The following is a 12,975-nucleotide window of genomic DNA, read 5'->3' on the forward strand; positions in this document are numbered from 1 at the left end:
TCTCCGAAAGGGCTGAATGGTTTGAACATCCCTGTGCCCATCTAAAATAAAAACCACCCAGCCTCCTGGGCTGATGGTTAGTGGGGAAAATGGCAATCGAAATGAAATGGAATGGATGGCTGGTGTTTTGGCTTGGTTTCCTTGTTTCTTCTGCCTTTTTCTAATACTTCATCTAGACAAATCTGCTCGTCTCCGTCCATAGCTGCAGTGCCCTGAACTCCCTGTGACTGGCAGGTAGTTCAGCCCTGTTAGGTTACATTCAGATCGTGAGACATTGATTCATATTCCTTATACTCAATGCTAACCATGGCCAGATTTATTGTCTTGCATCCTCTAGCCTTCTACATTATTTCTACTTTGCTCATAAACTCTAACAAGTACTCATATGTAAAAAAAAAAAAAAAAAAAAATTAAAAAATCCCTTTTCTTTTTTACACCAGGGTAAACAAATTACGATGCGGAAGAGGTCTGTAGGCTGAGGATTGCTGAGCAATAAAGGAAACATGATACGCTTAATGCTGGTTTCAATGCTTGTGATGTTCCTGCATGTGCAGTCACATTTCCTCTGTGCATCATCTGGCGAGATGCCCAGACTGGAAGTACCGTGCCCTTTCAGGACATGATTTTTCATAAGCCACTGTTGCTCTCTAGCGAATTTTGAAGGTTGTTTCAAAGATGTGTGTTTCTCTGTGGAAAGCGAGAGGTTCATATTAGGAAAAACAAATTGCAATTGGCACAAAGACGTAACTGAGTTACCAGTGATAGTTACCCTGGTGCAAAACTGTGCTCAGATTGGAGGGTGCCAGGTGTTCTTTTCCTGTTTTATTTGAACTTTGACTAACGTACTTTTGGATTTACTTCCACTGGAGCACACTTACTAAGAGGAAGGACGCAGCGGTGAGAGGTGGGGACTGACTTTGTCTTCTCGGTTGTGTTGCAGTTAACGACGGTAGCGGAGAAGTCCAGAATTCTGCAGCTGGAGGAGGAGCTGAGCCTCACGCGCAGTGAGGTGGATGAGCTTCGGCAGTGCCTCCGGAGCTCTCACCAAGCGGAGACCCCCGAGCATAACCTTGGCTTGCAGTCGGAGGCCCTTCGTCTACGAGATCAGCTGCTGTCTGCCAACAAGGAGCACCAGAAGGAGAGCAGCCAGCTAAAGGAGAAGTATGAGAAGACGTTGAAGAAGTACCAGCAGGAGATGGAGAAGCTGAAATCTGTCAATGAGAAGTACTCACAGGAGATTGTTGATCTGAAGCATAAAGTTCAGCAAGCCACTAATGAGAACATGGGGCTCATGGACAACTGGAAGTCCAAGTTGGACACGTTAGCTTCTGACCACCAGAAGTCTCTGGAGGATCTAAAAGCCACATTGAACACAGGCCCTGACACCCAGCACAAGGAGATTGTGGAACTGAAGGCAGTGGTGGAGAGTATAAAGATGGAGCACCAGCTTGAGTTGGAGAACCTGAAAGCAAAGCATGACATTGAGACTGCTGTTCATATAAAGGAGAAAGAGAGTCTCAAGCTGAAGTTGCAGGAGGCTGTGGATGAAGTGGAAAAAAGCAACAGCAACTGGAAAATGCAACTGGAAACCAAAAGCAATCAGCACCTTCTTGAGCTCCAAGATGTGAAGGACAAGTGTCGAGACGCTGAGCTGAGAGTGCATGAACTGGAGAAACTTCATAGTGATTATAAAGATCAGACACAAGCGATAGCTTTCTTGAAAGAGCAGATTTCTTTGGCTGAGAAGAAGATGTTGGACTATGAAACATTACAGAAAGCAGAAGCCCAGAGCAAACAGGAGATCCACAGGTTGCAGGAAAAAGTGCTTGTCTTAGAGAACAAGCTGCAGTCCCTGGAGGCCCTGCATCCTTCTCAGCATGCAAATGTATGACTTCTGGGTCTTTTTGCTTGTTTATCACTGCTTTTAGTAACCCTGCCTAGGAGTAGCCCTCAGCTGCTGCCTTGTGTGGTTTTCTGAGGCTTTTATGCCTCAAAGTATCTGGATGCTTTTACCATCCATTGACAGTGCTTTTTCTGCACTGTATCTCCGTGCTGAAGGTGTCTTCTCACTCTTAAAAGCCAGTACAGGGGCACAATTAGAAGAAAAAAGAGTCAAGAGAAGCATGTGGGCCATATCTGGGCTTGAAAGCACTCAAGTGCTGTGGCAGCAGAATAGGGCTATGGTGATTTGTCAGGGGTGGGCTCTCATCCTGAGCAAGCAGTGTTCTTAGCTGAAATAAGCATCACTTCTACGACACATCTGTTGTCCTCCAAGGAGCTGCAGCAGCCTGAGTGTAGCGTTGAGCAAGGCTTTTTAGGGGTAGGTGGGGGACAGGGTGGAAGAAGAGTCATCGCTCACGTTGAGGTAGAGCACATGGCTTGCTCAGTGTGTGGAGCATGGTTTGAGACCCTCAGTGAGGGGGCTGAGCTGGTGGGATTGGGTGGGAGGTGCGTGGCAGAGGCAGCGGGGAGGCTTCGCAGCATATACGGGATATGCAGGGAAATGTTGGCTTTGAGGATTCTGGTGGAAGAGCTGCCAGCAAGGGTCAGGATGGCACTGGGCTGGGGAAATCAAGTGGCTGATTGAATATGAGTCCTGAGCCTGCCAGGGAAGGCTAGAATAAGAGCAATAATAATATGAAGAGATCAATTTTCCAGATTTTCTGTGGCCTTTGTGTCTTTTAAGTATTTCCCAGTGGATGCCATCCTCCTTTTGTGCATGACACAGGGACACGTGGCTGGCTTTGCACTAGAGTGAGGGCAAGATCGGTTCCCATGGCTCTAGGCCGGACCCCTATTTGTGTTGGGATTTTGCATGAGAAGTGACCAAAAACCCAACTTACGCCTTGTCCCTGTGGGAATGCAGAAAATGAAAATAAGCCATGAAACTTGCACATTTGAAGAATACTCATTTCCAACGAGTATCGCTGGCGATGTAGGGCGGTTCTGGAGTGAGGTGCCAATGAAGTGACTACAACGCCGGTGTTTAATTTGCCAACGTGAACAGCCCCATTGAAACCAGCTGCACCTCTGGGCAGCGAAGTCAAGTCCCTGAATTACTGTTGGCCACCTCGGAGCTTTGTGCCTGCGAAAAGGCACACTGAGCCAGATGGGAGAGGCAAGAGCCCAAGGAGGAATCTACAGCATTAATGATGCTTCAAGGGTCACTCAGCATGTTTCGTCTAGTACAGACAATTGTGAACAATAAGTACAGGCAGAACTCCGGGAAAAGTGGGTTGTTACTACAACATGTCACATGTTGTAGCCAGTATTCAAACAGGAATGAATGTGAAAGAAGCAGCTGGAGGCTTATTCCAGAGGCCCTTTAGATAACTGAGGGGGCTCTGGAGGGATGTTGATATTGGATTAGAACCAGGCAGTCTGTAAATAATTATTTTAACTATTTGTCAATTAAAATCGGGAAAATATGGGAAGAAATGCATGGGTGAAAGCCTTCGAGTATCAGAGGGCAAATTCTATTTTTAAATGTCTCAGCTAATTTAATGTGACTGCAATATTAACTATCCAAATATTTTAAACAAACGTGTCTTGTGACCATCTTTCCTAGATCTTCAAGTGAGAACCACAGTTGCACTTCCAAAGAGCAGTTAAATAGTTTTTCTATCCCAAAAGTACATCAGGTGGTGCATTTCCCCTTTGGGTGTGCTCCTGCTTCCATTAGACGTATCCTGCAGCCCACTCAGGCTCTTGGGGACTGACCTCAGGGCTTTCAGCAGTGGTGGCCACAGCAGCTGCTTGGTCTGGGGCATGTGCTGAGGTCCCACCAAAGGCTGCTAGACGTGAAGAAGCTGAAGGGCTGAATTGTGGCCTCTGCCATGGAAAGCTTGGCCATGAGCTCTGTGGTCTCTGACTTTTCATTGCAGTATAGACAAAAGAGAGTGGTGAAAAGGCAGAATCCAGCATTTGCTTTTGATTATGTTTATTAACATATTCATTCTCTAATAATTATTTTATCAATGTTTTATTACTGTTTTTATAACTTTGGGCACAGTTAGATTCTTTGTAAGTTGAAGAAGTTGTCTGATTGATAGGTCTCAAGTTGGATGCTAAAGAGTATTTGCACCCGAGTTATTTGCTGTGATTAACTACAGGAGACTGATGCCAAGGAGAGCAGCAATTCCATTGCTCTGCGTGTGTGAAAACGGGAACCAGAGCTTACGGGGAAAGGCTGATGTCACACCCCCTGGGTGAATCTCATGATTGTGCTCAGCTGGCTGTTGTGTGTAGGCACTCTCAGATGGTACTGGTTAACCTTCAGGAGTAGCCAGCTGTAGGGATGACTCCTCAAAAGCCTTGGTTTCCCTCCCAGGAAGGATGTAAAAGTGGATACATGTATGCTTTGGATGGGACTGTGAGGTCGTTAACTTTGCTTTGAATCTTTGGGTAAAGGGCTGGTTTACTTCTTGTGTTTTACATTTATTTCAGATGATTGAAAATAATGATATTTCAGAAGAAAAGATAAAGATGAAGCAGACTATGGAAGGTATGAAGTTTTAGTATTTCTCTTGGGACACCCTATTCTAGTGACTCGTGTGCTTTCCCTTCAACTTTCTGCTCTTGCAGGGATGGCTGTGTGGAAGGGGCTTAGGAAGCAGTTTCATCTCTCAGATTTTGCTGGATGATGTTTGTTGTCTGATGCTTTTTTTTCCTCTAATCTGGCTGAGCAAATGCCTGGGTGAATGTTTTCATTTCCATGTTACACGGTCACCGTGCAGGTGGTGCAGGTTGGAGACAGATCTGGGGAAGTGGGTGCACTTCCAGCCCATCACTGATTTTTATGGCAGGTAAAATCCAGACACTAAATGTAATTCTTTCTAGGAGAGTACAGCTAATGGTAGATGTTAGTGATTTGCTTAAAATAATAGGAGTTACTTTTTTTTCAAGCTTATTATAAATCAAATCCATTCTTTCAATAAAACGCAGAACTTAGGCACTCAGAGAATTTGTATAAAGTAGCTTTGAAACTCAATTACCCTCTTTGTAAGGGAGGCTGAGTGTAAGCTGCAAGTCCTAGTCTGAGCAATAGCAGACCTGGCAAGATTAGAGCTGGCTGGCCCAGGCAGTCTCTGTTGGGAGCGATGCCCTACCACATCGCTGTGGGTGGCATACGCTTTTGGGTGTCTGTGAAGGATTCAGGGCTGCTCCAAGACACATAAGGTGCTTCCAGACCGCATTTTCTTTTGCTCATTTCCAGGAGACTCATGTTTCTCCGTTCTTCCTTCAGGTTATTTTTTTTAATCAGAAAAGCCTTGTCAGTGTAGATCACAAAGGTGATCTCTGGAGTAGTAGCTTGTCACATTTCAAAGGGCATTTGGCTTATGGTGGCAGAGCTTTTTCTCAGTTATTCACCTCTAAGGATTCTGTTCTCTGCAGAGCCCTTGTTAAAGTCCTGCTGAGGATGTAGCCATCTAAATGGAGGTTACTGGGGCCTTTTGCAGACTTAAACTTCACTTAAAAGAAACTTTCTTTAGTTTGGGTGTCCCTCCAGGTGTTTGTGGATTCAGAGAGAGGTCCTTTGTCCTATTTCCATCTGCTCCTAGTGCTACCTGGGCATTGTCAATCATCCTCATCACTGTCTTTGCAGGTACAGGATTATATATGTGCTATACCAAATTATATGCTGATTGACAGGTAATTCCTGCTGTCAATTGCATAACATCACTAGGTCCAGCAGCCACTGCTCTTAAAAAGGCTGTTCAGCCCATGTGCATGTTTCTATACAGGATAAGCTGTATATAGGATGTACTAAAAACAACCAGTTCAGACTTGAGCCACAACAGCATCACGCTATGGCTCTGAGTGTGGAAATACACAAGTTCCAGAAAACAGGTCTTTTTAAACTGTCTTTGTCTTGCAACATAGGAGGTAACACAAAGACATGTGCTGAATGTTCCTTTCCATGCTTTTTATCAATGTTTAATTTCTCTTTTTCCTCCCCTCCCTCCTTTGTGGTTGCTTTCTCAAACCTGTCCGATATGGCTTCCCAGCTGTGTATCCTGCCTTCTCCTAAAGCCTGGATGGTGGTGAGATGCAGGGAGAAACACCCAGTATCTGTCTCCTGCTGTTTGTCTGCTCACGGAAGGTCCCACCACCATGGCTCTCTGCACCCGACCCGTACACTTGATACCTTCCTGATTTCCACAAAGCATTTTCCAAGCTTCTAATCTTTGTCTTTTCCTTCTCTCACAGACCTCCAAGACAAGCTGAGTAAAAGAGACAAAGAGGTGTCATCGCTGGTGTCTCAGACTGAAACTCTAAGGGCCCAAGTAAGTGGTAAGTTTCCCTAATCCAGTGCTGGTGGGAACTGGGTGTTCCCCTGCCCCTCCTCTGTGCTGATGTTGAACAAGGTCCCAGGTGCTGAAATGGGCTAGTGTCAAACATGCCACTGCCTGTCTTTTAATGGATATTATTGATAAAAAAAATCTGTTCAGGAGTTTGAGTCTCTTTTCAAGAGGTGAATACAAACCCTGAGGAAGATGTTTGTATCTTGTGAGAAGAGGCTTTTGAGCTCGTTGAATGTCAAAAGCTGAAAGAGGCAGAAATAAATGGAGTTGGGTGTGTTGTTTCTGAGATCTCCCCTTGAATAGGGCCAGATCCAGAGCTAACCAGGTCTGCACTGTTAGGGGTGGGAATTGGAAAAAGGCAAAAAGCAGGAATGTAAGTAAAGGACTAAGTGACCTTTCTTTCCTCTGTGTCCTCTGCTTCTCATAGCATTGGAAAATAAATGCAAAACAGCAGAAAAGAAGGCTGATTCGGTGTTAAAAGAAAAGAAGAGACTGGAAGGAGAACTGGAAGCCTTGACCAAGAAAACACACGATGCTTCAGGGCAACTGGTCCTGATTAGCCAGGAGCTGCTCAAGAAGGAAAGGTCAGTCTGCAGGACAGAGCTGGAGGCAGGGGGCTGTGTGTGTGTTCCCGTTCGTTCGGGGAGCTGTAATTCAACCCGTAGACTTATTTGGTGGTGAGTTGTTGAAGTCCAGCCTTAGCTGTCCTGTTCTGTAGAGATGCTCGTGCAGGAACTTGGCTAAATCAGGGGCTATGGATCATTGAAGGGACTGTCCTTTCGGAGCTCACCAGGAGCTGCAACACAATTCAGTGCCCACGTAGCTGCTGAATGAAGCCATCCACAAGCCAGCTAAGCTGCCTGCTGCCCTGCTCTGTACCAGGTCCCAGTCTCTTTAAAGCCGGCGCAGTGAGCCGCATCTGTCTTTGGATCGTAGAAAGGTGGGAGGGAGCGTGGTGGGACTCCAGTGCCAGTGGTGCGTGGCATAGGGAAATGTCTTCACTTTCTTGTGCTGCTTCTTTCAGGAGCCTGAACGAGCTGAGAGCGCTGCTGCTGGAGGCGAACCGGCACTCACCGGGGCCGGAGCGGGACCTGAGCCGGGAAGTGCACAAAGCCGAGTGGCGGCTGAAGGAACAGAAGCTCAAAGATGACATCAAGGGGCTGCGAGAGAAACTGGTTGTGCTGGTGAGGGCACCAAACCCCCTCTGGCCTTGGCCTGGGTGCTGGAGGGCTCTGTGCTGCTCATGGCGGGTCCTAGCCCTTCGTCCTTGCTCCAAGTCCTCATGCTTGCTTTTGTGCTGCTGAGCGTCTGATGGGAACTTCCTTGACAGCACCTGGGAGCTGTGGCCTGGCTTAGCAGCACCTCATTGAACAGCAAAAATGTCCGTCTGCCCTCCAGTGTTTTCCTTTTTCCACTGGTTTTAAATCCATTGCTAAATAGGGCTAAATTTGTGGGAGAGACTGAAGGTCCGTCAGCTGCCCTACATTGTTTTACACCTTCTCTGATGGAGGAATAAGTGATGTCCTCCAATTCCTGTGTACTTCAGTGTCCTCCAGTGGTTGAAATGTGAATAATTTATCTGAACTCTGTTGGGAGCAAATTGGAGCCGCTGCTGGTCGCGTTTGATTCGATTGCCTTCAGAGTTGTGCTCTGACCCCATCTCCTGTTGGAATCAAACCATGGTTATAGGAGTCGCTGTGGGTTTCTGCTTTGCATAGTTTCTGTAGTTATCGCTTTTCATCTAACATGCTCCTATCTTCCCTTTGCTGTATAAGGACAAGGAAAAATCTGTGACGGATCAGAGGCGATATTCCCTGATCGACCCCTCGTCGGAGTCGGAAGTGATCCGGCTGCAGCACCGGCTCGTCAGCACGGAGGACGTGCTGCGCAACGCGCTGGAGCAGGGCCATCAGATGGAGAAGCTGATGGAAGCGATGAGGCTCAACTCCGAGAAAACACAGGTAGAACATCGGCAGTGATTTCCCGGGTCGCTCAGCCCTCACCAGGCATTTCTCTGGAGCATCCAGGGGGGATGCAGTCAGCTGGTCCCTTTCTCTCTGCTGGAAACAGTCTGGCAAGACTTTGTTCTGTTGGATGTAGCTTCAAACTAAGAACAGCCTTGCTAATTGGTGATTATGGATCCTTTCGTGCTCTGCAAGAATGGCTGCTAAATGTGGTGTTTTGGGGAAGGTTGCAGCGTGTGTAACTGTTCGTTATGTGTACAATGACGTATGGCTTGCAGTGCAGGCTCTTTATAATATGGAAGTTGAGAGTTTCTGCCATCCCTGTTCTTCAAGAGGTTTCTTTCCTTGCAATCCATAAGCAGAAACTTTGGAGGTGACTGGGAAAATGTTTTCCATTTCTCTTACCAGCTCCTGGAGGCATCTCTGTATCTGATCTGGGTTTGACGATGGACCATGAATGTTCCCATTCCGGTTACTGTCTTCTCTTCCCGACTTCCTCTGGTCTCCCCTTGTTTCTTCTGACAAAAGCAAGACTGCCTCTGTTGTTCGTATTGCAGCCACCTTTGTGAAACTGAAAGCTGGAGATAACTCAACTCTCCCCACCTGGCTTTTTCTGTCCTGTACCTGTGGTGTCTAAGCCCTGACTGATTCCTCTTGTGAAGCGACCTGCCCTTGTGCCAAGCTTTGTCCCTCACATCCTTTTTTTACTCTTCTAGCTGTATTTTCTCTTGTGTCTGCAACCAGGTCGTGGCTTTCAGAGCCCAGATGCACCAGTGCTCCTCTTGTACTTGCTCATTTAAATTCTTAGCTGAAAAATGTCTCTGTCTTGCAGTAAGGAGCTACAATTCACATTCAGGCAGATACCTTAGGGTAGTACAGAACTAGGCACGGAGCATGGGCAGAGAGCTTGTTTTCCCTGATGCAGGTGTAGATACGTTGTAGTAGGTAGTCTGGGATATCAAGTTTTCTCTTCCCATGACATTTTCTTCTGCACCATTTGCAGTTACACCAAATGGCTGTTTGCATTGCAGTAGTACTTACAGGAGGAGGCAGGAGCTCGGTAAAAATTGCAGCCCTGGAAGCTCTGCTTGCTCAGCTGAGCATCTGTGTGTTGCAGACGATCTCTTTACATCCCGCAGTGCAGCAGCAGCAGCCGTCTGCCAGCACCAGACAGGACAGCTGTAGTTGCGATGACAAGTTTGTGGCAGTCCAGAACGTGCTCTAATCTTGTCAGTACCTCCAGAGTGACTTCAGCTTCTGCTGTAATTGCTACGTGTCAAATGAAAATGCATCGTGACAGCCTCCTCTGCTGTAAGCTGTGGGAGGGGTGGGGAAAGTTAGGCTCTGTTTGCTTTAATGCCACGTCCTTTGAGAAAAGGAAATCTTCCCTTTCACGTTCCTGTCTCCAGAGGTGATGCAGATGGTAATTATTTCTTCCCAAACTGTAGAAAATAATTAATCTTGCATAAAGTGAGTTGGAATGGACCTGATGAGGTCATCTAATCTATCCCTGGTATTACTTTGATACTTCCATGCTTAAGAAACCTTAGAGATACGACAAGATAGTATTATGCCTTCAACCACGAGCCGTGGTACTGAGAGACAGACGGAGGATTACTGCGGGAAGCCGGGCTTCAAACTTCTACTGATGTCAGATTTTTACCATGCCTGCTTACAAGTCTGGATCAAAGCTCCCCGATTTTGGTATGATATCTGCTCATCAGGGGCTTTCAGGCTGAGCCTGAGGATGTTGTTGGCCTAGAGAGATCCTGGTGCAATAGTCAGGGAATTGATGCTCCTTCCCCAGAAGCCATGTTTCTGCTGTAACCCATTCTGTGCTGCCTTCTGACCTCCCACCTCCTCTTGTGACAGCAGCAGCTGTTGCCCAGGGGTCTGCCTTGGCATCGCTCTCGCTTTGTCCACAAAGCCTGCACTTCATGGCATGCTCAAGAAGGAGCTCTCTAATTACCACAAGCTGCTGCTGCTCTCCCTGCGCAGGCTCCATCAGCCGCCGGGGTCCTCGATGCGCGTGGTTGGCCTTGCTGTTAGACGAGAGGGTGCAGGAGCTGGGGGAACAGGGTGGCACTGTGTCTTCGTCTCGCTGTCGAGTAATTGTTGCCTTGCTCTTTCCATGCCTGAGCTGCAACGTCATCCTGCTTTCAGCTGGGATAGTTAGTTTTCTTCTTAGCAGCTGGAACAGCACTGTGTTTTGGATTTAGTATGGGATTTGGTATGAGAATAATTTTGACAGCACACTGATGGGTTTTAGTTGTCGCTAAGGAAATCAAAGACTTTTCGGCTTCCCATGTTTTGCCAGTGTGCAGGAGCACAAGAAGCTGGGAGGGAGTGCGGCTGGAGCAACGGACCCACAATTCCTGGTTTAGGATTTGAGTTTAATCTTAGATTTGAGGCCCAAATTGGCCAATGGAATATTCCCTATCACGCAATGTCATGCTCAGTATATAGATGAGCATTGGCCTGGAAGCATGCTCTCTTTGGATCTCTCTTTGAGGCTCATGCTCTCTTCCAGGATTGCAGTTTTGGGATCTCTCTCCTTCAGGATCACTAGCCAGGATGGGCATTGGTCAGCGGGTGGTGGGCAATTGCACTGGGCATCACTCGTTTGTGTGTATACATGTTATCATTTTCATTCTTGTTATCATTATTACTTTTAATTTTATTTTATTTCAATTATTAAATTGTTCTTATCTCAACCCACAAATCTTTCCCTTTTCCTCTTCAATTCTCTTCCCCATCCCTGGGGATAGGAGAGAGTGAGCGAGCAGCTGCGTGATATTTAGTTGCTGGCCAGGTTAAACTGTGACAAACAAATGTACTTATCCCATTATGGAGGAAAGAGGAGATCTTTGCCTTCTCCATGTCTTGGGAGACCCTGATCTTGCAGCTTTGCAGGAAATGACAAGGATTTGGCACTCAGCCATTTTCCTGGAGAATTTGCAGTGACTGCTCTGAGAGGTTTTTATTTCATTTCAAGTGAATTGCACCACTTCGTTCATTATCGTGACCATGTACTGAGACCAAATTTCAAACCCTGGTGTCTGCTAGTGCACAGGTTGGGTGTGCTGCAGGTCGGATACGTTGCCTTGTGCAAGGCCTGAATCACCTGTAGTGGTGGGTGCAGACTCCAAGGCTGAGTCCCGACAGTGGCACTGTTCTTGCCATTCAGCCAGGTGGGATTCACTGCCTGGCAAACAGCTCAGGCTCTGAAAGCAGAGCTTGGTTTGATTTCTGCCTGTTTTTCCTGCCCAAGCTAAACCTCTGTCCTGTAGGGTTGGTTATGCACCTTCATGGACGTGGTGGGAATGGAAGCTGGGTAGCTGGGACTCCTCTAATGATGGGTTTTACACCTTGTCTCCCTGTAATGTCTGGTTTTGCTGCCATCAGCAATTCACCAACAACTGTGAATCCGATTCCCAAGACCCCAGGAACTGACATCTGGCACGCTGTGGCTTCAGGCTGCAGCTTTCTGCTCCTGTTTGTGCTGGTTGTACTGTCGCTTGGAAGCTGAAAGGCTCCATATTATCCCTGCTAAAGAAACATTATAAATGTTTTAAGGTTCTTGTGCTTTCTAAAGATAGAACAGTATGTCCTGGCTGCCAGTCTGGTCTCCAGAGACAGGAAATGGGGAATGGCACATGTCCTTCTCACTGCTGGGATGTTGGCTGTGCCGTGTTCCGCTGCTAACGCTGCCCTTGGCTGAGGGTTTGTTTATCGGGATTTAAGTCAGGAGCGAAGAGCGGGTCTGTGTCCGTAAGGACCTCAGGGGATGCTTTGTAGCCAGGAAGGATGCAATCCGACATGTGAGGATTGGGGCAGGATGCAGAGGGCAGGGAGCTTCTTGCCAAAAGTGGGGTGGGATTTTTGTGTACCCCTTTCCTTGTGTGGGACAGGCTGCTGAGGAAGATGATGGCAGTCTCACTTGTAGGCAAAGCCACTGGGCTCTGTGTCCCTTCAGTAAGCGTTGTCTGTTCTCTGTTGCAGACTGTTGGCAATTCTGGGTCTGCTAACGGGATTCACCAGCAGGATAAATCCCACAAGCAAGAGGTAAGTTATAAGCAGAATGGTGTTTTAAACAGTGGCTGCTTCACGTGATTTTTCGCCTGCTGTGCCTGGGGACAGCTCTTGGATGGCGGCAGTTCAGCCAGCAAAGCTTGACTGTGTCGTTCCCACAGTGCATTCACGGGGCTTTTTGCAACTCCAGTTTCCAGGCATGGTGGGAACCTCACCTTACCAGTAAAACCACTTGAAGCTATCAGGAAGATGGCAGAGAGATGCATGCTGAGATGCGATGGGTGCTTGCTCTGGGAGAGGCAGTGGGGAAGGAGTTTCCCTTCAAACACCTGGGTCAGTGCCTGTAGGACTCTCCTCCTGGCAGCACCAGCTGGAACCTGCTTGGTCTCAGGTCTCTGCCGTGCCCTTATATGGGTGGCATTCAGGGTGTCCTCTGGTTTTCATGATGTAGGGCAAGACCTGTAGCCTCAAACTTCATGTCCTCACAGGCAGGATGTCCAGCCTGGAGACAAGGCAACGTGGCTTACTTGGGCAGAGCAGTGGCTCAGGACACGGTAGGCCTGGGTTCTTCAGTCCTGGCATCCCACTCTGTGCCTCAGTTTCCTCTTCTGTAAAAAGATCTCTGTGCTTGCCCTGGTTTTGCCTAACAAGGTCTCTCTTTTTTTTTTTTTTTC

The 12,975-nt window shown here is 47.4% G+C and overlaps 1 protein-coding gene across 1 annotated transcript in view; it reads left to right on the plus strand.

The window, feature by feature from the left end:
* Positions 1-12,975, plus strand: part of CLIP2 (CAP-Gly domain containing linker protein 2) — a 59,945-nt gene that overhangs the window by 46,951 nt on the left and 19 nt on the right. The window contains exons 9-15 of the mRNA XM_009992751.2: positions 941-1,885; positions 4,447-4,504; positions 6,211-6,294; positions 6,733-6,889; positions 7,330-7,489; positions 8,081-8,266; positions 12,272-12,334. Of these exons, the coding sequence (XP_009991053.2) occupies positions 941-1,885; positions 4,447-4,504; positions 6,211-6,294; positions 6,733-6,889; positions 7,330-7,489; positions 8,081-8,266; positions 12,272-12,334 (1,653 nt within the window). The remainder of the gene's footprint in view (positions 1-940; positions 1,886-4,446; positions 4,505-6,210; positions 6,295-6,732; positions 6,890-7,329; positions 7,490-8,080; positions 8,267-12,271; positions 12,335-12,975) is intronic.

This window comes from Tauraco erythrolophus, chromosome 21, assembly GCF_009769465.1.
Source record: "Tauraco erythrolophus isolate bTauEry1 chromosome 21, bTauEry1.pri, whole genome shotgun sequence".
Taxonomy (NCBI): Eukaryota; Metazoa; Chordata; class Aves; order Musophagiformes; family Musophagidae; genus Tauraco; species Tauraco erythrolophus.